The sequence below is a fragment of the Antedon bifida genome, chromosome 7 (assembly GCF_963402885.1).
Source record: "Antedon bifida chromosome 7, ecAntBifi1.1, whole genome shotgun sequence".
In the NCBI taxonomy this organism is placed as follows: domain Eukaryota; kingdom Metazoa; phylum Echinodermata; class Crinoidea; order Comatulida; family Antedonidae; genus Antedon; species Antedon bifida.
Window position 1 is genome coordinate 10,983,234 of NC_136232.1, and position 24,956 is coordinate 11,008,189.

Sequence of the window (24,956 nt, forward strand, 5' to 3'; positions counted from 1 at the left end):
AAAATAATTTTTATCTTCATCTGTCTTCATCTTACTATAGTTCTTGATGCGTTAAAACGTGACACTAATTCCTGGCCATTCCTTGAACCTGTAAGTGAAGAAGTTGCACCAAAATACTATGAATTTATTAAGAAACCAATGGACATCAGCACTATAGAACAGAACTTGGACAACAAGAAGTACCAAAATAAATTAGAGGTTAGTTATAGCAAGGAAATCAACAACAGGATGCTGAGCTTGCCTTGCCAAGATAGAAACTTGTAACAGTCCTTTGATCTTACGATTGGCTGGGACAAATTCTTTGATGTGGACCTCAAAAAGCCTTCTAATGCAGAGCAGAGAAAGTTCTTCTTCTTTTATTGAATAAGCTTACATAATCTAAATTTGTTAATTTGTTTTATTTTAGTTTGTCGATGATGTGCATCTAATGTTTGAAAACTGTGAGACATACAATGGAACTGAAAGTGGTAAGATTCTAAAATAAGAAATTGAAGAACAGAAGAGATTGTGCTTATGATTTAATTCTCAATTATTTCAGGATTTTCTGTACAGTCACAACTTCTTTCAGGCTCTCCTAAATGTATTCTTAAAATTTTGCCCCAGGACAGACATCACATCTATCAAGATTATATGAGGTTGTGCTGTAGTAACAAGTGGCCATATTCATTGTTCATACTTAAGTTTTGGTTCCCACTACGATGCAACTGAAGGACCTAGAAACAAAGGCCAGCTTGTTGGCAAATGAATAATAAATTTATAAATAAATTTTGTATTTAGAGATGGATTATTTAAACTGTCACTTGTCATTGGTAAACTCGCTTACATTGTGTCTACGCCCTGGAATTACGTCTTAGTGGGAACTAAGCTTTAGGCTAAAGGAAACAAAACCAACATTCTCTTAAGGGAGATCCTTAGTAATTAAGGAGCATATTTCTAGTGTAAAGACTTATACTATTCTAATGTATTTTGTTTTAGAATACACTGAGATGGCACAGGCTTTGGAAGTTGTTTTCACCAGAATGATGTTAAAATGTTTTCCTGAGGATGACATGGATTTTTTAGAAGATGATTTTTTTATGAGTGAGCAATGTAAACCAAGAAGATCGGGTCGCACTGTGAAGGACACGTTAGGTGAACTTGATGAAAATGTGTTTGGTTCATTCCGTGAAGACGATAGCTCAGATGAAAACCAATCAGAAGATGATTGTTATCATCCTACAAATAAAAAAATGAAAATGAATAGTCCAGTTTCAAAGCGCCCTCAACGAGTGCCACGTGTGAATTATACAGGAGACGATTTAAAGGATGATTCGAAAGATGACATGCGGAGAGTTCATGCATTCAGAAATTTTTATAGTAATCGTGCGAGTTTTAACGCGGATCCAATGTACGGTGTAACTTGCAGTCATATGAGTGTTATGCGTGTGGTTGATGGTAAGATTATTGAAGAACGTGGACCAGCAGTGAGGCCGACAAGTCAGACGGCGTTATCAGCAAAAGATGTTAAAAACTTGAGCGATGATGGTGAAAATAAAGACAATGAAAAGCCTAGTACAGTTGGCATTCCCGTTCCAAGCGGCAGTGGCCTGGATGTTACTCAAGAAGATACGGAATTAGTAAAGAGAGAAGACGCATTTAAGACTGAAAAAACACAAAACAATGAACAATTAAAAAGTGATGACATAATAGTAAACAAAGTAAAGTCTGGAAAGAGAGGAAGAATCGCTAAAAAGGAAAAATCACCGAAAGCGGTGGATACTGAGGATGGAATAAAAAACAATTTAAGCTCATTTATGAAACATCCAAAAGTACGATCCAAAAAGGAACGACTTAAGGAAGCAGAAACAGTACCTGTTGTGTCGTTACCAACAACCATCTTTACTCCCACAAGCGTCTCAAAAGCAGTGCCCGCTCTTCTTAGTAAAGGAAATCACTTGAAACAGGAAATGAAAATGATTGCAGTGGATGGTGAGAAAATAAAAAATGAGGACAAACTACTCTCTACTAGTCTTTTTAAATACAATGGACCTAAGAGTCCTAAACAGACGAATGTTAATTTGGATTTTGATAGAAATATGTCCCCAAGTCACAAGATAAAACATCGCCAAAAATCTCCACATAAAACGAAATCTCCTCCAAGTCAAAGATTAAAAAGTTCCCCAGAAAAAGTCGCAGAGCTTGGTGTAAAAAAAGGTGTTAAGCAAAGTATGAAATCAACATTGAACTTTGATTCTACTACAATACAAAATCATTCCATTTCTGGTTCCACTAAATTTAATCATGAATCTTCAGATGTCTCAACAATATTACCAATCAACTCGGATCAACTTAATTATTCCAAAAACGATGCTTTGCATTCAGTAGACGGTTCAGGAGATCAAATAAGAACATTCAGTTCAGAAAAACAAGAAGACTCGCAAACAGTGATTCAAGAACGTGCGTCAGTCATTACGTTTCTTCCAAATAGTGTTGCTCCTGAAAGTGCTGGAGATGCTTGTAGCAAAAATATTGCTTCGGATTTAAAAATACAAAAATTGGACAATCAAACACAATCACTTAGTGCTACATGTTCACAATATAATGTGAAAAATACACAAGAAGAAAATTCTAATGACAATTCTGCCGGTAGTGATCAAAAAGTTTGTAACGCAAAAACACTTACTAATACTAACAATACTTTACCATCCGATTATGAAGAAATATACAATAAAACTGTTACACCAAGCATTTCGTCAAATCCAGAACCATTACTACCTAGCATAGCATCAGGCCCTCATGGGCATACAGAAATGTGTAAGCCACCAATTTTACAAGCAGAGATATCTAATACACTTCCCCCTACTGACCAACAAATAGTTTACACTCCTCCAAATTTAGAAGCACAGATCTCTAACACACTGCCTCACAAACAAGAGGTTTATACTCCGCAGAATTTAGGAGTACAGATCTCTAATACACTGCCTCACAAACAAGAGGTTTATACTCCGCAGAATTTAGGAGTACAGATCTCTAATACACTGCCTCACAAACAAGAGGTTTATACTCCGCAGAATTCAGAAGTTCAGATTCCTAATACACTGCCCAACGCTGACCAACAAGAAGTTTGTACTCCACGGAATTTAGAGGCCCAGCCTCCCAAATCTAACCACCAAGAAGTTTACACTCCGCCAAATTTGGAGACTCCACCTTCCAACTCTAACCAACAAGAAGTTTTTACTCCGTCAAATTTGGAGACTCCACATTCATCAAATTTGGAAGCCCCACCTTCCAAATCTGAATACCAGGAGGTTTATCATTCACCAAATTTGGAAGCTCAACCCTCCAACTCTGACCTGAAGGATTTAATTGATATAGATGCACTACAAGAAAAGAATCCTAGGCCTGCACCTGTGAATCCTAGGCCTACGGCTTCACCAACACCGCTATTGCCTTTGAATAGTAATAAGACTTTTAACACCACCTCACTGATGATGAATAGGGTGTTGCTTCCTAACAGCTTAACTATAAACCACATGGATTCACTTCAGGCTCACAACAGCTTCAACCAGTTTAAGGGAATGCCGACAACCTACCAGCCAAGCCAACAGGTTCAAAGTGATCAGAGGTACCTACCACATGCCTCGGGGACCTTGCAGCACTCTACAGCTACATTACAACACCCTATCACAATGGTACAAGGAGTTGAAACTCAGAAAGCTGGGATCAGGCAACAGTACACTGCGCACCAATACCCACAAGCCACAACATCAAATCTATTACAGTTTTCAGACGCTATGCAGCCTTATCAGCAGATCAGTCAGCCTTACACAGATGCTAATCAACATCACCCTGGAACACACTCTGCTGTGGCAGGCCTACAGCAGCAGAAGGCTACACTAATCAATCCTGGGGCTAGCCACAGACCAGGCATGCCACAGCACACTCTCAGCTTGCCACAAAGCAGCATGCACCAGCCTGTTCTAAGCAATGTGCCAGCAGGCCAAATGCAGGGTCTACAGCAGCAATCCGCACCAGAACACAATTGGGACCACCGGCAACAGTCTTATCAAACACAACCAGTTTTCCAGGTAAACTTTCCGCATGTATGTATCATTTTGTTTCTTTTTGTTTTAATTTAATTTATTTGTCTATATTTTGTTCCGGGGTTAAGATGATGTAATACTTGTAGTAATCTTGATTTTAATAATAATCTTGTTTCATATTTTATTTGATTGCTTTTCAGTTTATTTTGTTACCCTCTACTATGATTAAATATTTTGAGATGTATATTACCTTACTTTAATATTAAGATATTCTAAACTACTAACTATCAATATTGTTTTCCTAACAGGTTGGGGCTCAAGCAAATGTATCAATGCCGCAAACTTACCAGATGTCTATACCAGAACACCCCTCATTACAGAATGGAAGCTACCCACCTACCTGAACATGGTACATTCCAAGTGTTAACATCAGCAGTGCTTGTAAACAGAACTAAATGAGTAAATTGTAGTTTTCTCATTTCCCTGATTCATTTCACTTAAGGGTGATGTTCACTTCACATTAATGAAATAGTGTGAGAATCAAAAGGAGTTACAAGACCTTTTCAATCTATTGTGCTATCACTGCAAGATAAGGTTGTGAATATTTTAATGTAATATTAATCTTTATGCCTTGTATTGTATCATTAAATGTTTGATTTAGATAAGCTTAAAATGTGAATTCCTTTTTATATCCATCTATAATCTAAATAGAATTGTTTTCCACAGTAAATTGATTTTTTTTAGAGAATTGCTATGGGAATATTTTTTCTAGAAATTAACTCTTTTTGTTGTTTTTTTTTTAATGTATTATGCGAGTCGGGCAAACTGAAATGAGTTGGAAGTAATTAAATAAAAAGTGTACTTTTGTTTTGTATGGGGTCGTGTGGATATAATATACTGTATCACCTAATAGAGAGAAGTTTAGACAAGATGAACGTCGCTGTATTGAGGAATATGTGAATTAATAGAATTCCCTATAGTATTTGTTAATTTTAATTCAATAGATTTCATTTGAAAAATACCTTATGGTTGTACTCTATAATTGATTAATTCCAAATAATTGTTTTCTTAGATGAGAAAATGAATTGCTTTGAACTAAAGGTTCATGTAGAAATAAGGTTGCATATTTTAAACTTTTTAGTACAGTACATATGCTATGCTGATTGCTTAAAGTTCTGTTTCCACTATAAAACTTTATGTGACAAACAAAATATGATGTGCTCATATATGGACACGGTGATGTCATATCACTACCGTATTTGGGCATATCACTATATTTGGGCACATGACACAGACCTTAATATTGTATGCTATTGAGATGAAAGGATGAAGACATATTTACATGAATCCAGAATGTATTAAACAAGGGTGTGAAGAACTGTCATAAATCATATATCACTATTTTTCTAGAACAGTATTAAAACCATCTTTCAAAAGATAGATGAGATGCCTACTGAGGGGATCTAAATCTCTGTATACACTATCAAACTAGTTTGACAAAATAGTGTGGTGTTCCCAAATATGGTAGTGATATGTCATCGTGGGCTCATCACATTTTTTGTCACATAAATTTGATACTGTAGGCAGAGCTTTAGATTTAATTCCTCCATGTTGTATAACACAGCAATTGACTCATGCGTTCACCGGCACCCCCAGTTATTGTGTTGTGTATGCATTGTATTTTTTAGAATTTCAAATATACATGCATTGAACATTTAATCACACCATTTAAAGCATTTTAATATTGATCAAAGGGTCCTTATTTTGTGGTAATTAGGTATTTAATCAGGCCTCTATCCCACGTACGCTTGTAGTATGAGAAAAGATCGTGTATTTTTGTATATGACTAAGGAGGGTCGAGGTACCTGTGTACGTCTGGAAATAAACAATATATAAATATATATTTTGTGGCTGTTTTGTTTTTAATCGTCTGAATATTAGATTTGATGACTGATTTAAACATGGCAATCCTAAGGATAGTAAAGGTGCCCTAGGCTGGGCTAAATCAATACAATAAATTAGGCTCACGCCCTACGACTAGAGCCAGTGTGTGCGTCAATAATTGAGAACAACGAGGCCTAGAGATTTAACCTAGTACCCCGGGCCTAGCACATTTATTAATAAATCTATTAGATTTATGTTTCTCAATGGCTATACTAAAACTTAGAGCACATTGGCAAACCAACGATAGCAGAGTGGCCTATGCTACCCTAAGACTAGAGCCTGTCTAAGCAAGGAGTTACCATGTGTTTACCGGTGAGCATTATGGTAACTTTAGACCCAAAATTTGAGAACAACGAGGCCTGGAGATTTTAACCTAGGCCTAGCCAATTTAATATTAATAAATCTATTAGATTTATGTTTCTCATTTTATTTATAGGCCATACTAAAACTTAGTGCATATTAGCAAACCAACGATAAGTAGAGTGGCCTAGGCATAGGCTAAACCAATATAAGAAATTAAGATCACACACTAAGAGCCTGTCTACGTAGGTTCAACAACCGTGACGTGAATGTGAGCGTCGAAAATTGAGAACGAGGCCTAGAGATTAACCCAGACATATTTAATTATTAATTAACTATATTTACCTTTGCATACATGTTGGCACTTCTTGATATATTAGTTTACAAGATGTATATAGATATATCTTCTGAAAACCGTTATTATACTCACGTTTTTATCTTTCTTTCTGGGCTTACATTTAGTGTAATCCTCGCTCGTCAAAATTAAAAAGATCGTCAGACTTCCATACAATCCGGTGATCTGATTGGTCGAATGTCAAGTTATGAGTTTTAGCGGGAATCTCGATAGTACGCGCTGACACATGCCAATTTATTTGTAGGAATGCGTAAATGGAAGGCCTCTAATCAGGGGAAGGAGGAAGGGAGGGTGAGGAAAGGCGATATGCGCGCTGAAATACACAAGAACAATACAACAACGAGCGAATATTATAATTGCTCGGTTTTATTTCATTCAAATTTGATGTACCTGGTACAAGAAGAACATAGGTTTTGTTAATACACATCTACTTTAAAACATCACATATGTAAAATGAAACGCCCCATCAATGTAGAAAGGACAAAAACAATATAAAGATATCATCACACGGTACGAAAGAGACACATAATTGTCGCGCGATAATAACGATGCGTCTTTTGTACGCGCGCGTCAACATTGTGTCTTTTCGCGCGTTTAGTTGGTCTCTTACCAAATATGGTATTAAAACATTTCAATTCTGTAATATTATTTCTCATTAAATATATTGGTAAACGTTTTAATATGATAAACTATAACATTCTCAATATTTCTTTGCCAATTCACACCATATACTGTATTTTATAAACGCCTATATTGTATATACATTCATACATATATAGTAAACACAAATAAATTAAATATTTATTTAATAAACTCTTTATTTTAAAATGTTATTTTTTAAATCCTAAATTTTCATCAAAAGGAATAGTAATTGCATTGCATTTTATGTAATTCATAAACAAAAAATTAATTCTATTTTTCAACAACCGTGCGTATAGTAGACAAATGATATAGCATCGTAATTGCACATAAACTATTTAACACATATTAAATATCTATTTAATATTTTATACAATAATAAATGAATATAATAATTATTTAATAAAGTTTTTCAAGTGGATTACGCGTCACAGACTTTGGTATAAAATAACGTTTTTGTTAGATCATAAATTATCTTAAATACATAGCAATAATAAAAATAATTCTGTAATTACATCTGTGTTCAGTACATTAAGATATTCTTATATAACTACATGGCCAAGAAATTAATTTACATTAAGGGGCTTTTGATTTGCGACGACGTAGGACCTACGACGTTATGTTAAGCGTGGTTCCCACTAGAGACGCACGAAAGAACGTACGCGCAACGCAAGCGAGTTGACCAATGACAAGCCACTGTTCGAATAATCCATCGCTTGTGATTGGTCAAATCACTTACGTTGCGTTACGTCCTTGTGTTGCGTCGCTAGTGGGAACCAAGCTTTAATCATTTGTACGTAAGGTATGCGTTTGGTTTTACAACTTTTGTTTGTAAGTCGTCAGACTTAATTTCGTCGATTCTAGGTCAACGGGGGCGACACTGATTCTGTATCACACACATGCGCATTCGAATCTGTTTTGGATGCACGGCGGCCGTAGCGATTTGAGTGGACGCGACGACGACTTGGAACAACTGTATTGCATAAGTCGTAGTCATATGTCGTCGCAAAATCGAAAGCTCCCTATTTTTTAAGAACAAAACTACTCAGAAAAGCTACAAATTATTGACACCATCGCAAAAATATTCTAAAGTTTAACTCTACTCAAAATTCCTTCTGATAATTTGAATATACTGATTGTATACTATAAATTATAAATACGTTAATTTATTATACAATGTTATATATATACATAAAGATAAGTTGAAATCAATATTTGTTATTGCTACTAAAAAGTAGCATTTATAGACCCTGCGATGCAACTAAAAACTAAAAAAAGATTACAATATTGTATTATCAACAGTTTGTTTGAAAATGAAGTTTGAAAATGAAGTTCCCTTCCACTTGGACGCAACACTAATGACGTAAGAGCAACGCGCGGTGAGTGAGTTAGCCAATCAGATCACGACCCAATAGATCATACGAATTGTTGCTTGTTATTGGTTAACTCACTTGCGTTGTGTGTACGCCCTTTCGCTGTGTTCATATAATGAATTAAAAAGCATTTGAATATGGTACGACTAAAGCTCTGTCTACACTATCAAACTGTATGTGTATATACTACTACTATAGTTGGGCATATCACTACCATATTTGGGTACATCACACGTTTTTTGTTTGATAGTGTAGACATAGCTTTAGGAGTTGGTGATATTTTGTCATTTGGGCCTAAGTAGTTGTTTTCTATGCCAACAAAGTCTATTTCAAAGACAACATTTTATTTTGTGGTATAGTTTTAAATTTAAAAATTGAGATACTTTAAAAACTATTAAACAAGACTACAATTGTTAACACAAATAATCTAATAAAGATGATGAATACGGTATTTTAAAAGCTCACAATAAACAATAATAATTTTCAATAATTTTTTTCGTATCAACATTTTCTGAAATACAATTAAATCACACACCTAAATACAACACAAAACAATCTATCCACAAAATAATAAAACAGATTTGTGTCTTTTGTACAGAAAGGAGTCTTAAAATTTACATGATAAAATATTGAAATATGAGTTAAAATCTTAAATAATATCAAGATACTAAATATTTAAAATCTGAAATATTTTGTATGTACACATATACAATTATAGCATATTCATTTAATAAACATAAATTAAGTCTTTTATATAATTATATACTGTTATATAGCTTTAACATTGTGGCCAGCAGTACACATACTGTAGTAGCCCCAATGATGACATTTTGGAGAAAGTACTAGGCTTTGAAATGATACCAGCACAGTGTTGTTTTGGAGAAAATAACTTTATTATTAAAGCTTGGTTCCCACTGGCGACGCAACACAAGGACGTAACGCAGCGTAAGTGATTTGACCAATCACAAGCGATTGATTATTCGAACAGTGGTTCGTCATTGGTCAACTCACTTGCGTTGTATCTACGACATTGCGTTGCGTCTCTAGTGGAAACCAAGCTTTACATAACAATGGAATTCTGGTCGTGATTAACATAGTAACTGTGAGTGTCATTAAAGAATGTTTGTCTACAAATGTACACCTTAAGCTTGGTTCCCACTAGAGACACAACCCAAGGACGTACGCGCAATGCAAGCGAGTTGACCAATGACGAGCCACTGTTCGAATAATCCATCGCTTGTGATTGGTCAAATCACTTACGTTGCGTTACGTCCTTGCATTGCGTCGCTAGTGGGAACCAAGATTTAGCATCGACCATGGTGGGGAAGTAAGCCCCCCCTCCCCCTTCTAACAAACACTGGGCACACAGTACTGTACATATGCTAATAGTGAGACTAAAACAGTATGATATTACTTCTGCCACAATATCGAATCTATCGATTCTGAATTCATACACGAAAATTGCCATACTCCTTGAGCAGTTTCATGGAAGAGTATTACAACAATAGTTTGATCATTTTTTTAAAAGAATTCTATCAATCGCTTCATTTTTGTGAATGCTACAATTACAAGAGGAAGCTGATATTAATTTGAGGTAATTGTTTTCTAAACAACTTCTACATAAAATTTGAAGTTTGGTTTACAAAATTGTCTACATTTTTTCACACTACCATTTAAACAGGAGGTAGGAACCAGGCAGAAACCTATCTCATTAACTCACAAGATAATTTGAATATAACTAATCAAAAGACAGACAATAGCTTGGGAAATTGTATCTCTTTGTTTAACTAAAAGCACTGAGGACGAAGACATATGAATACAACTATTGGTCAAATATTTTGCGTCTACATCCTTACATTGTTTCCTTGCAAAAACTAAATGTAAAGGAAATGGTTTTTTAATCAAAATGATCGTAACATATTTTAAAATATTTTTTTATGTATTAGTTAGATAATCCTGTTTCATAAGATCATGATAATTAATGTGCTCTCTGAGAGCATGTTAGCAAGAATTAACAAGAACAAAGAAGATTATGTTATGCAATAATTACTTCATTGAACAACTACTCATTAACATTTTGCTTATGTTTTCCTGTTTGTATGTATTGCTCCTTACGGCAAAATAATGTCTACAACATCTAAAACATGATTATTATGTGTGTTGTACCTACAATAAATCATGCCATCTTTATTCACAATGATTATTTCCATTCTAGTTATTGTCATTTTATCAGTATCTCAAACTGTATCTAAATATTTCCAGTATCATAGGAAAATACCATGATACAGCATCACATGTGTTTCACATGTCACAGCATATAGACCATAACCTAATTTTTAATCTAACCTTACATAATACATCACATGTGATACACATGAGATGCTGTATTATGATATTTTCATATGATACTGACAAGACAAATATTGTCATACTGGTATGTGAAAATACAGCAGAGAATCGGGTGCAAACCAGGCCCAAATGTTTCCGGAAGGTCTAGTTTTTGGAAACAAAATACAGAAATCATGATCATATAAAATGATTTAAAGATATGAAATGACTGATATATATATACTGTATGTACAATGTATACACACAGAACAATGAATTAATGTGGCATGTTAATTGAAATAAAATTATAAGTATTTTAGCTTTCATAGAGTATGTTACAATATAAATACAGTCTATATATAAAATAACAAAATTAATAAATATAGATAAAAAAAAAAGTTTCCTATTGTAGAAAATATAAAAAGCAATAAAAATTAAAAAGATTAAAACTAATTTAAGGGAATAGCACCGATGAACATTTATAGGAAATAGCACAGAATAACGACACCGGATGCTCCTGATTGGACGTTTTCAGGATATTGAGGGAATACTTCAAACACCTTAAGGAAAGTCAAAATCATTCCTCTATAGTAGACAAAGCAAGTTTAACAAGTTTTATCAGGAAATCTTTTGTAGTCAGATTGGCAAAACATAATCTCAATCTTTTATTTGCAATTACCTTTAAAAGACAAAAATTGGATTTCTTTTGTGAAGCAGTATTATTCAGTTATTGCAATTAAAACAAACTTCAAAGCATCTAAAATTTATTATTGCTACCTAAAAAAAAATAAATCGTACAAAACATATAAAGTAAGTAGTAGTGGGGAAACTGGCATTAAAGTACCACGAATTTTGAGCCAAGAAAATTGAGCTGAAATAGTGCTTCTTATGGCACTGTCATTTTGATCCATTGCTAGCACATTACCTTCTGGTTACAGGGAACATATTCTTTTCTGAATAACCAATAACACTTATTATTCATATACTACAGTGAGAGACCTTGTCTGGTTATTCTACAACATTTAGCAGCTAACAGCCCTGAAATCATACATATTGCATCGTGTAGCTGTTAGCCAAACAGTTTTGATCAATTCAATGGCGCTATTTGTTAGATATCGTACAAGGGACATCGTTATTTGCAAGAGGTTTTTCGTTACAGTTTTCATCGTCACGCTGTTTCGGGGTGAACACGTCATCTTCTTCGCTACATGTTGGTACCGTTCGTTTTGACCTACGGGATGAATTCGGTGATTTTATTTTGGAGCTTCCTCTTCCACGCATTCTCGTTACTGCCATCTGTGATTGGATTAGTTCTATTAAACGTTTGAATCTCCGAGTTGGTCCTAAAAATTCAAAATAACTATTTTTATACAAAATTTTTTAATGAAAAACAGTTTTTGGTTAATCATGTTTACCAATGAGGTATGGATTGCAAACAATATAGACTTGATTTGATGTATAACATACAAATGTAATGTATTGACCACTATAAACCAACCCTGAGTCAGAGCAGTAATATTAGTTCGTAACTATTATATAACACCTAAATAAATCCTGTCATTTGATTGGACGATTGTAGGACACATGGCGTGCAATAGTATGCACTATAGTATTGTTTACTAACCTGCAACTAGGATAAAATGAAGATTATAGTGCATTATCTCATGGCATTCATCGTCTTTTGGCAAACGAATTTCAACTTGGAATTTGATTGGCTTAGCAAACACTGCTCCGCTGCCCCCACGCCGATATTCGGCCTTAAATAGAGTCTGAGATTGCACACAATGGGAAAGGTCGTGAATCTGCGGAAGAATAAGAATTAGACTGAATGCATAGCAAAAAGAGTTACAGGTAACATGCCTAGTTTCAGTAAAGCTGTCTACACTATCAAACTAATTTGACAAAAAAGTGTGACGTGCCCAAATAGAGGAGTGATATGACATCATTGTGTCATGGGCACATCACATTGTAGATGAAGATGACGTTTGATAGTGTAGACAGAGCTTTAGGACAGTTGGATTCATCAAATACCAATTTCACATGGCCTAGGAAAACTCTGGAGTTTATTTTTTATTTCACTCCATCCAAACCAACAGCAAATCATCACCACTAACAGGCTGGTTAAAATTTTAATAAAACACTACTTTATATAAAAAAATATAATTCATTAGTTTTAATCTGGTAACACACCATACAAAATGCCGGTATTGATGTCTGAGTTTTGCTAAGCAATGTGAAAGGGGTATTAGATTGTAATAATAATAATATTATTTATTCGGCAAAAGTTCGTAAAAAGTATGATTTAAATTTCATCTTGCCAGAAGCAAGTAATAGGCATGAGCCCAAACAGAAAACTGCTTTTACTCCATCATAAGCAGGGGATTGAATGCATTGCAGATTAAAGACATTTGGATCAAAGTGACTTTACAACTCACATGTACGCGACCAGTTTATCAACTGTAAAATAGCACCGCCGTGTCATAAAATACTTACTGACAATAATGCATGTACAAGGTCTGCTTTGATAACACTTAGGGATTTGTTTGCTATGCCCATAATTACTTCTTCTTCTTTCTCTGAGCTCATTAGATTGCTGAACCAAGATTTTTTAGACATTCTAAAAAAAAAAGGAAAACAATCCAATAATATAAACCATTTGTTTCTTAATAAGCTCTTTCTACACTATCAAATAAAAAAATGTGTGCCCATATATGGACATGATGACATCATACCACTACCATATTTGGGCACATTTACACTTTATAGTATAGACAGAGCTTTACTCCATATGACCTTTAATTAGAGGTCTGTATTACAACATTACTTAATATATTTGAGTGTGTAGGGAAATGAGCAAGTAAAATGGATTAAATATTCTCGCAAGAGGATTTAACATAAATATGTTATTCATTGCACTAATCATCAATTAAAGTTGAGGTTGTGACAATTTACTAGCACAATTAACATTAATAGAGGCTCATACTTCAACTAGCATAACACATTGCCATGTGTAGCTTTATATAAAGATTTTTGTTGTTCTTGGTACAGTAGTATTATAGTACAGTATAAAGGAAACCTCATGTTGCAAGATGATAGGCGCAATTGATGATGATGTTTTTTGTTTGTTTGTTTATTATTTATTTATACTGGGTGACCTCTTCAGTCACAGACTGGTCTCCCAGAGGGCCCAGTTATGATCAGTGGCTGTGATGTACTAGTACACCGGGGTAACCCCCTACTCATCTCGAAAGATGTACTAGTTCTTTAAAGTGCACATGAGCTAGATGCGTACACTGGACCTACGTTTTATAGTCCATATCCAAGAAGTTTCTTAAGTTCTGTCTACACTACCAAACTAGTTTGACAAATAAATTGTGATGTGCCCAAATATGGTAGTGACATGATGTTTTCGTCACATAAAGATTTATAGTGTAGACAGAGCTTTAGTTTTGATACTGTGAAAGATTCCCCTGAGGTGTTTACTGAGAATGGGTCCTAAGTATACTCACTCAGGTGAACTATCTGGAGTTAGTGTCAACTCCTCCTGTTCTGCAGGTTGCATCTTCCTGCGATGAAACCTAGGAGATCCTAGAATACTGTTTTTGAAGCTATTTAACTTGGCCTTCCATGGTGTAGGTGGATTGCTGCCTGTTGGGCTATCTGGTGGAGTACCTGAGCTACTGGAGCTAGACGCTGAGGTTGGATGGTTTCGACGTGGCTGGTACACTCCGTTTCCTGATGTTCTTGCTGGACTGCATGTCAAGCTTCTGCTCCTGCTACTAACATAATTTTAATTATCAAACAAAATGCAGTTTTATGGATTTTGTAGATTAGTTTTTAGCAAAATGGTTTCATCCAAACACATGGATCTCTTTTTGGTTTTATACACCCAAGAGTTTAGTATTAATATTATTACTAAATTTATTTTTAGTTTACCAGACATAAAAAAGAGAAGTGCACTAGACCATTAAATTATGCCAAAGAAATATAATTTCATATGCAAGAAGCCATAAGGCATAGTAACAAGGTCCAACAAGGATGTAGTAGAGTCACTTCATTTATTTATTCATTCAACATTAGCAGTTGATGTATAAATAAAGTGACTCTACTACATCATTAAAATGAGTTTGGCAAACAAAGGAGAAGTGTTTCAACTTTTACAAAAACAACAATTTTGTGAAAAGTTTCCTCAATTATGACAAGAATTTGTATGTAATTTTATTTTACTTTATTTTAAAAACTATTGATGTCCTGTTTTTGAGATGAGGCAGAATGTGACGTACCTTGATTCTGCCATCATCAACACACGTTTGGCGTGGGTTGGTGTGCTGTCACGTGACCTATCCGTCAACCTTCTCTCAGGCCGTCTGCTTCGATACGAATCAACACGTTTTCTTGGTGGATCAGCTGCTGAAAGTTTATAAATTTAGTTACTAAAATGTAATAATTCCAAAGTAGTAATTTCCTCGTTTAAAGCTCTGTCTACTTTATGTGACAAAAAAAATGTGATGTGCCCATATATGGACACAATGATGTCATATCACTACCATATTTGGGCATATCGCGTCCACATTTAGGCACATCAAACTTTTTTGTCACATACACTTTGATAGTGTAGACAGAGCTTAAGTTTCAAGATTCTCTATTATTCAAGTAACATGAAATATTACTTGGAAAATACATATGTACCAATAAACATACATAAAAAACAGCAAAAGGCCTTAAATGTGATTAACACTGCAATAAACCAAATAACGTATATTTAATGTGTTTCTTTTGACGTCATTACGTTTATACAATTTTTTACCATTTAATTGCTTAGATATCAGAACATAAAATAACGAGTCAGTTATTGCATAAAAAATGAACTTCTTCAAAATGAGGATGGCGTATTAAGCCACCTACTAAAGATTTCAATGTGAAATGTTGTGATAAAAGTATTACTACAAAGTTTTTTATTGCATGATCTGGATTTATTTGAATGCCCATACCTGAATCTGATCGTGTTCTATATTGCTTTTCATCTTCGTAGCTTGGTTTCCGAAGTTTCCGATCTAATAACAATCCATAGATTACCTTTTCTGTGTTTTCCCTACAGAGATTATAAAAACAGGAAGATGGATTAGCATGGCGATTAACGGATTAGTTCAAGATTACAAGATTACCGATAATCACATGTAAGAAAATGTAAAGAGGATATAGAAGGGTGGGGATGTAACAGGGGAAATCTAAAATGTTAAGTAATTATAGTTTGACCGTTACATGAAACGGTTAGATATTCGTATTCAGCAATAACCATTTACATTGTTATATTCAATATTGCTGTGATCTTACAGAGAAAAGTTTATTTTCTGTAGTCGTAAGACCCTTTGAAAAAAAAATGTTCATTTTATATCATTGTATTGGGAATTTAAATGGACGTTGACATTATACAAAAAAAAAATACAATTTAGTTTTTAATTATGCCTTAAAATAAGAAATTAAAGTTTCCTGATGAATGTATTATATAATACATTCTTTTCTATATATATATTATATTAATGTAGAACAATATTAATAGTGTCTTTTATAAATAATAGACATTATTATATTACTGTTCTACAGTTGCTAAATTTGCTTATCAATTGCTCTCCTTACGCCAGTCCATTATTTTTAACAAGTAATTTTTAACATATTTTTACTTATATATACTGTATATATTAAAAGTAAGTCTGTTTAAAGTTGTTATTATATTTTATCCGTGTCTTATATTGTTCACTCATAAACTAGAATTGGCCGGTCTTGTAATTTAAACAAGAGTGTGATTAAGTAAATAAATAAAAATAACAATATTATATTAATTGAATACTTAGAACAGTAACTATATAATACAACATTCTTTATATATATTATAATAATGTAGAACAATATGTATTTCTAAAGTGTCTTTTATACTAGACATCATTATTATTCTTTTTTCACGGTAATAATTATTCATTTTGTGGTTCAACGATTGTGCTAAGGTATTTATAAAACATCCATCAACAAACTCCTACACAGCCTCAGCACATAAATACTTTGTTTGACAAACAGGATACACAGAAGAAAACTAAGAAAATACTTAAATCATAATTCTGTAAAGTTTAATGGTTTCTCATTTAAGTTTATGATGATTGAGGTATTTTACTCGCGACAACGATAAATATGATACAACAGGGAGCACAACAGATGTCATTTTGTGACAATATGAGAATACATGACACACACAAAAATCCTATATGTCATTTGTTATGAATTTCATGAGAGTTGCAATAGCAGTTAAAGTAGGTAATATAAATGAGATGGTTGACTGATACGAACTAAACCTGGGATACTGTATTCTACTAAAACAAACTAAATTTCACTAAGTACCCCAAGTATTTATTTTATAGAAAGACAACATTTTGCATGGAAATAAATGTAGTAGACCACATATTAAGGAGACACAACAACAATGTGTCCTCTTAATATGGATTGGCTGTAGTGTTAAAACATTGGTTGTTTGTTTCTTAGGAATGTAGCCCTTTAATGGGTGTGTCCTCTTCATAGGGGTGTGTCCTCTTAAAAGGTGTTGGCTGTAGAGTTAAAACATATATTGGTTGTTTGTTTCTCAGGAACGTGGCCCTTTAATGGGGATGTGTGTCCAAAAGATGGTTATGTCCTCTGAATAGGGTGTGTCCCAACAGATGGGTATGTCCTCTGAATAGGGTGTGTCCCAACAGATGGGTATGTCCTCTGAATAGGGTGTGTCCCAAAAGATGGGTATGTCCTCTGAGTAGGGGTGTGTCCCAAACAAGGGCTTCTACTGTACATGTGTGGCAAATGTTCTTTTAGTTTAAAGTAAAACTCAATTTCGTAAAGGAATAACAATTTCTGTAGAAAACAAATGTTAAATCTTATATTTTCAGGCTACATTAGTATGCATTAAATATTCTCTTTCCTCCTGCTCCTCCTCCTCCTACCTACTCCTCCATCTCTTAATCCTCCTCCTTAATTCTACTTGTGATCTCTGAACCTCGTGTGGGTCATATTAATGTTAATGAGCGCAACAATATTACATAATTACCATGACAATTTTTTGTAAGAAGATGAAGAAGAAAACGATCAAAAGTGAATTTTTATTCACATTATTGAAAGGAATTTATTTGAAGATTTGCTGTTTAGAACAGAATCGATAGTTTTAAATGTTAATACTTACTCCAAACTCATTAGCTTGACGGTTAAATTCTCCTTGTCTTTAAAACACCCTAAAGAAGCCATATTAGCTAAAACATCCGAGTCAATCTCATCTTCACAACGTATAATAGCCAGCTAAAAATATAATAAAACTCATTAAAATGGTAATTATCAAAATAATCAAAAGAAATTCCTTTGTTGAAATTACAATGTAAAACCATTTTCCTGATCAATATGAAAAGAATTTAGTTTACAAATGAATTTGGAAATGTCTTTTACCTTCTAAGTTGTTATTTAAATGTATTTGTTATAAAAAGAAATTTCAAATTCAAACAAAATAATGGTTCGACAATATTACTGTAAAGAGGTTTCAAAAGATCTAAATGAAATCAATACGACTAATTTATATTAATCCGTAGTCTTAACGTCCTCCTGCAAATAGCAATAATTATGTACAAGTTATAACCGTGATGCTATAGTCATGTTACTCATGTAACATACTGTTGATAGGTATTCAAAAGTTGGTTAATCTGCCTTCAGGGGCAATAAGTCAACAACCATCTTACTAGCCTAGAATTCTCGGTAAATCTATTTTTTTTACATAAACTTTATTTCAACTTGTACATGTTTTAGTGTAATTTATGCGTACATGTTTTAGTGTAATTTATGCGTACATGTTTTAATGTAATTTATGCGTACATGTTTTAGTGTAATTTATGCGTACATGTTTTAGTGTAATTTATGCATACAGTTATTAAAAGAACATCTATCATGATAACATAATGATAAAGAGTTAGTCTGGATTTGAACCCTACTGTACCTTTGGAGAGGGAAGTCGTATAGGTTCTACTTCAGCTCCGTCACTTTTGCTGCCACTGTATAAAGAATTGAATACAAATTTTAAAAATGCCATTTCTCATCATTTAACTCATTTGCATATCAGCTCATTTGAATCTCATTTGCATAATGGATGACGAATATTAGTACAAGTTGAACTTACTGGCAGACCCAATTTCATAGCACTTACTAAAAATAAATGTATCATCTAGGTTTAAATAGTGAAACAAAGCATTAGGTGAGTCATTTTACTAAGTGGAACCTGTAATTAGCATGTACTCATTTCTGCAACTGGGGTGTAGAGTCAAAATGAGTAGTACAAAAAACTTGTTGGTTTTGCTGCTTAGTGGTTGAAATGCTTGTTTACTTTAATTCTGGAGTAGAAGGTTCAAATCCTAGCTCAAGTAATATCAAGATTAAGTTTCTTACCCTAAGTACCATTGATGTCGCTGAACTTGTGTCATCTAAAAAAAACAACAAAATAGAAAAACTAGACATGAAACTCGTCACTTTGACGAGTTAGTTATCCGCACCACGACAAACGCCACGTGCACGTCATACGTTGGAATATTGCACACAGATAAAGATTATGGCATTATGACAAGAACTGAAGAATATGACATGCTGTTAGTGCTGAATTTTGTGTCATATAGTATATACATGCAAACAGTATAAGCTGTATACATATTACATACAGTGTAGAATAGGTGAAATTACGGGACCCGCCATTTATTCCAATTTTTAACATGGCGACGGTATCAAAATGAAACACTTAGATAGCAATTACAGAAGGAAATTATCTCAGGAACAACATATTAACGTGTAGAAGAAATTTGAATACGTAAAATATAGATGCGCACCCTTTTAAATGTGATGAACTATTACGCAAAATATGAAAATACGACTTTTTTTATTCAACTGGCCATATGATGACGTCACAACATCCGATTGGCAAAATGTTTACATGAATTCGTATCTACAATCCAATAGCTTCCAGAAAACGTTTTAATCGTGATTATCACCTTTTATTCTTACGAGCTATTACAGATTAAAATTTACTGTAAAGATGAAATTAATGACCCACGTAATTAAAATTTTTAGGCATGATGACGTCATAAAAATTAAAATATTTTTATCTCATGCTAAAGAAAGTTGATTGACCTACACAAATATATAAATGTAGGAGAAAAAGGAATACAGATAAGCGCGATGCGCTCCATTGAATGTGATGAGCAATAACGAAAGAGACAAAAATCCTATATTTTACATTCGTGTGGCCATACGATGACGTCACAATGTTTTTTTAGCCTTATTGATGCATGATCCGATATCTACAACTCATCAACTTCTAGATTTTGTAATAAAAATAAACGGTTAACGGTTTACTTTAGAAACTATGACTGTTTAAAAAAAGACATAATTTTGACGATTTTTTAAGCTTTTTCATAAAAAACGCGCACGAATTGTCTAATTCAACGTGTTCGTATGGCGTTAATTAAACTGGAAAAGGTCTAAATTGTTTTCAAAATCACTGGGAAAGGCTTGAAAAATATAATTCAAGAGAAAAAAATATGTTTTTAACGCTATGTGCGCACCGCGCGCATAAAAAATTGCGCGCCCGTGGGAATTTTTGACATGCTCAAAATGACAAGAAACGCGTAAAAAGTTGATTAGAAATTAATTTTGCGCATTTTGAAATTTTAAATGCGCGTGCGCGCGTAACTTCTTGTCAAACATGCCATTTTTAATCCGTAGAAAGTTTGCCCCTGATATGACTTAAATTTTGTCAAAGTGTCAATACTAAATGACTTTTGGTTTTTAATCTATGATCAATCATTGAAATTCATAAAATTGCGCATAAGTCACGTTGCGCAACTATGACGTCATTCAAAAATAGGAGGTGCACAACTTCACGTAAATGCCCATATGTTGTCAAAGTTATGAAATGTTATGTTTACACATTTTAGAGGAACACGACTCACAAAAAGGAAGGAAGGAAAGAAGAATAATACAGAAAAAAAATATTGATCTCATACAATTACAAGGAGTTATCCGCTTGGTATACCAAGCGGATAACTAATTAGACAAACAAAATGACATGGCCCAGTCCAGTAGTGTACCTGTACTTTACAAAGTACATCTAGACTGCAACATTATATAATTATGAACCGTTAGATTATCGCTAAAGACCACAGCAATGGGGATATACATGAGATAGAAAGGAAGAATGAGTTGATTTAGTAATCCATTCTTAAAGACAAATTACTCCTCAGGGATCCCTAATGTGACTTCATTTCTCCTTGAGTAATCTATTTACGTTTTAATTGTTTTTAAATGTTAGCTTCATCCAAATCGTTAGACGAAGCGCCGTTGGGTTTAGATGGCGAAGTTTAAATGTATGTTAGCAACCTGCTGTCCTGGCATATTTTAACAGAACTCCATCAAAGATGTATTCATAAATGATAAGTAAAGGCATGTAGCATGGTTAATTACACATACGATTCATTTGAAATCTGTCTAGTAAAGCTGTTATAAACCTGATGACTCATATAAACTCTATGTCTTGGTGACATAGCTTAGCATAATAGGATTTAGAGTTGTGAAAGGTGATGAATGCCATTCACACAAAGAACGAAAAGAAATTATTGAATGTGAAAGGAAGGAAGTTAAAGAAAGGAAATGACAAATTAAGGAAGGTGGTATACAAAAGAAAGGAGAGTATGAAATAATTAGAGGAGAAAAGAAAGAAGTTGAGGAAGGAAATATGGAAGAATTAGGGAAGGTGGCGTACAAAAGAAAAGAGAGTAAGAAATAATTAGAGGAGAAAAGAAAGAAGTTAAGGATGGACATATGGAAGAATTAGGGAAGGGAGAAAAAAATTATTAGTAGGACAGTAGAATACAAAATTCTATAAATATTGTTTGTAATACAGTAGAACTATATGGGAATTTAACTGTGAAGCGGAAAAGTTCAATATATTAAAAAAATTATTCTCCAATTTGACATTAACATTGACAAACTCAGAATTTATAAAGCATTCTGGGAGACAGACTTTCCACAAAAACATTTCGGGCAAGCCCAGCCCATACTGGTACTGGTACTGGTTCAAATAACCGTCTCACAGAGACATCTGGTAGCCATTGACTTAAAGTTGGCATTTGGATGTGTTACTTTTAAATGTAGGCCTACAGTATGAGAGTGACTACTACCAAATTACACAGTCTCAAAACAACTTATAGCTGTTTTTAGCAAGCCTATATGCTGTTTTGGGCCAGCCGATACGCTGTTGGCTTGAAAGAGTTGTTCAACATTATGCTTACACAATGCTTTTAGTAGTTGTTGAGATGTAGGTTGATATTATGCATTGTTTAATGAATAAGAGAGTGAACGAACAGTAATACTGATTAGCCCTAATGGGAGAATTATCCATTTACTTGGATGATAGAAGGCGCAAGACAATAGTAATGACAATTCTAATGATAAAGAATTCAATGAGATATCAAATATGACAATGCACATTAGACATTTGTTATAACAATGTCATTTACATGTTATTTCTTCTTTTATTAACAACTTTTTTTTATATAAAGCTCTGTCTACACTATCAAACTTTATGTGACAACAAATGGGATGTGCCCATATATGTATATGGATGATGTCAAATCTCTACCATATTTGGGCATATCTCTACCATATTTGGGCATATCACTACCATATTTGGGCATATCACTACCATATTTGGGCATATCACTACCATATTTGGGCATATCACTATCATATTTGGGCACATCACACTAGTTTGATAGTGTAGAAATTGTGAAAACCTATTGTCCTGTACAGTATATGTCATTACATCTCTTCCAAAACGGACTCTAGTTATTCAAATGGTGCCTTTCTATGGATTTATACTGTAGTTCATAGCCTGGTAACGTTTATTGAAATCGAAGACTTGGAGGAGAGCAAGGGACTATTTTCACATCATATATAAATGGTTTTCCTCCCCTTCAAACATAAAGATTTCCTCCTTCCTTGTCTGTCTGTGTGTGTTCACTTTGAAAAGAATTTCAAAGGTGCTTTCCTTAGTTTTAAATGTTTTCCTTTGCTTAAGTGTTTTCCTTTGTTTAAGTGTTTTCCTTAGCCTAGTAGTAACATTTATTGCTTTCCAAGAACAGTACAGTTTATAAAACAGCATAAATATGAATGGAAATAAATACATAGAATAATACAAACATTAAACTTGAGAAATTAAACATGGAAAGCAGGGGATAACGCTTTAAGCCCAAAGGCTTGTTTCCAAAGGGGTCCCCAACAAAACACATTTTTTAAGTAAGCGTGTGAATGTTGATGATGATCATTAGGTTCAAACTTTATCTGAAAGGCGATGAATTCCTATTACATTTTTCCTAACAACCAAATTAAATGCACTCCCAAATTATGTCTTGTATGCATACTGTGAACAGATTACCACCTTTGGGTTATCTTTGAAATTTGATATAATATTGGCAATACGCTTAAAAAAACATCATCTAAAACTCTTTTTTTAATTAAATGTTGAGGTGAATGCTGTAAGACTAGTGTCTACTAATACTATTGCCATTATCTTAAGTACACTAGTGTATCAAATTAAATAATACTAGTGTATCAAATTAAATAATTGAGTCAGTTGGAACGTTGATGAACGACTTGATTACAAATCGTATTCTACGGATTCAATGTACGCGGCATGCTTCTCTTTGTAATCGGTAGTATGTAACGCTTTAAATGACAAAATCACTGGCTTGATTTATCTCTCAAAAGGCTGAAATAGATTCATTCGTTTGGAAATAGCGAGAATCAATTACGTTAAAAAAAAATAAGAGTTTTAAAATGATGCCTATCCGTAATAAAAATGCAATAGCCACATTGTTATGGATAAAAAATAATGTTAAAGTTGTAAAATGAATGACAATCCAATAAGAAAAACATACTCATTATCATGAATCCTACTAGTTGTTTGAAACCACTCAAGAAAATTGAAAAGATAATTGAAAATATCAAATTAATATACATTGTTTGTATGCACTTGTTCTTTATGTGTTCTATCGTACCATCTTATACATTCTACAAACAAGTGATCTCTTTAAGATGTTTTCTAAATTTACGTTTTCTGATGTTTAAATTTTGTTACATTTTTGGGGCAGTTTCAACTATTATCAGCACAAGCAGAGAACACTGATGAAAACATTTAATGAATACTATTTATACATGATGTCTTTATTTGATTTATAGAGCATTAATACCATTTCTTTCTTCGCTATTTTTAGCCACTTTCTAAAGCTTTCAGACTATTTATACTTTTTTATATTAATAGGTTACTAGAACATAACAAAAAGTATCTGTGTGTATAAAATATTATAATATACAGTACTGGATCAAATATCTGTAAGTTTATGAAAAATGCATTCTCTTCTCTACCAAAGCAATGATATGATAATGTATACTTTTATATTTGGATTTTCTGATTTAAAAAAAATCCTATCTTCTTGTCACTGAAAATAGACACATAGTTTTTAAATAATAACTACTGTATTTAATTTAAATATTTTAATGATTATCTAATGAATGTCTATGTTATTGTTACTACCACAAACTATGAAAACTTAATATTTAATGAGAGAATTTTAAATAATATAATCACACATAAAAACATGATTTCATATTTAAGTGTTGATGAATAGAATGATCCCACTTGACATGCCTTGGGGGGAATGGTACGAATCTTAATAGTGTACCACCTCCTGAAGCAAGTCGTAGAATTCTCATTGAAATATTATGACTCGATTCTAACTCACAACAATATTGCGAACTTTGCTTTGGGCCAGTAATCTCTTAAAATATCATTAGATTATGTGCAGATCGAGTCCTAATAATTTGAACTGTGCAAAGCAGAAATTTTTAGGTCAATATTGATTGAAAGACAATTAT

General features: G+C 33.5%; 2 protein-coding genes across 7 annotated transcripts in view; one reads left to right on the forward strand and one right to left on the reverse strand.

Moving 5' to 3' along the window:
- The window catches only part of LOC144847379 (uncharacterized), a 95,288-nt gene that overhangs the window by 11,510 nt on the left and 58,822 nt on the right, over nucleotides 1–24,956 (forward strand). The window contains exons 9-12 of one of the 3 annotated variants that reach the window (XM_078703690.1): nucleotides 41–198; nucleotides 407–467; nucleotides 976–4,082; nucleotides 4,331–5,531. In XM_078703690.1, the coding sequence (XP_078559816.1) occupies nucleotides 41–198; nucleotides 407–467; nucleotides 976–4,082; nucleotides 4,331–4,426 (3,422 nt within the window). In that variant the 3' untranslated portion in view covers nucleotides 4,427–5,531. Of the gene's footprint in view, nucleotides 1–40; nucleotides 199–406; nucleotides 468–975; nucleotides 4,083–4,330; nucleotides 5,858–24,956 lie in introns of those variants that run through there. The other 2 variants (XM_078703692.1, XM_078703691.1) reach the window with 2 other exon arrangements.
- LOC144847387 (serine/threonine-protein kinase BRSK1-like) overlaps nucleotides 11,101–24,956 on the reverse strand; it is a 46,579-nt gene continuing 32,723 nt past the window's right edge. The window contains exons 8-16 of one of the 4 annotated variants that reach the window (XM_078703710.1): nucleotides 19,422–19,456; nucleotides 18,976–19,030; nucleotides 18,178–18,290; nucleotides 15,953–16,053; nucleotides 15,245–15,368; nucleotides 14,471–14,737; nucleotides 13,455–13,578; nucleotides 12,586–12,763; nucleotides 11,101–12,304 (exon numbers count right to left, since the gene is read on the reverse strand). In XM_078703710.1, the coding sequence (XP_078559836.1) occupies nucleotides 12,063–12,304; nucleotides 12,586–12,763; nucleotides 13,455–13,578; nucleotides 14,471–14,737; nucleotides 15,245–15,368; nucleotides 15,953–16,053; nucleotides 18,178–18,290; nucleotides 18,976–19,030; nucleotides 19,422–19,456 (1,239 nt within the window). In that variant the 3' untranslated portion in view covers nucleotides 11,101–12,062. Of the gene's footprint in view, nucleotides 12,305–12,585; nucleotides 12,764–13,454; nucleotides 13,579–14,470; nucleotides 14,741–15,244; nucleotides 15,372–15,952; nucleotides 16,054–18,177; nucleotides 18,291–18,975; nucleotides 19,031–19,421; nucleotides 19,457–24,956 lie in introns of all 4 variants that reach the window. The other 3 variants (XM_078703708.1, XM_078703709.1, XM_078703707.1) reach the window with 3 other exon arrangements.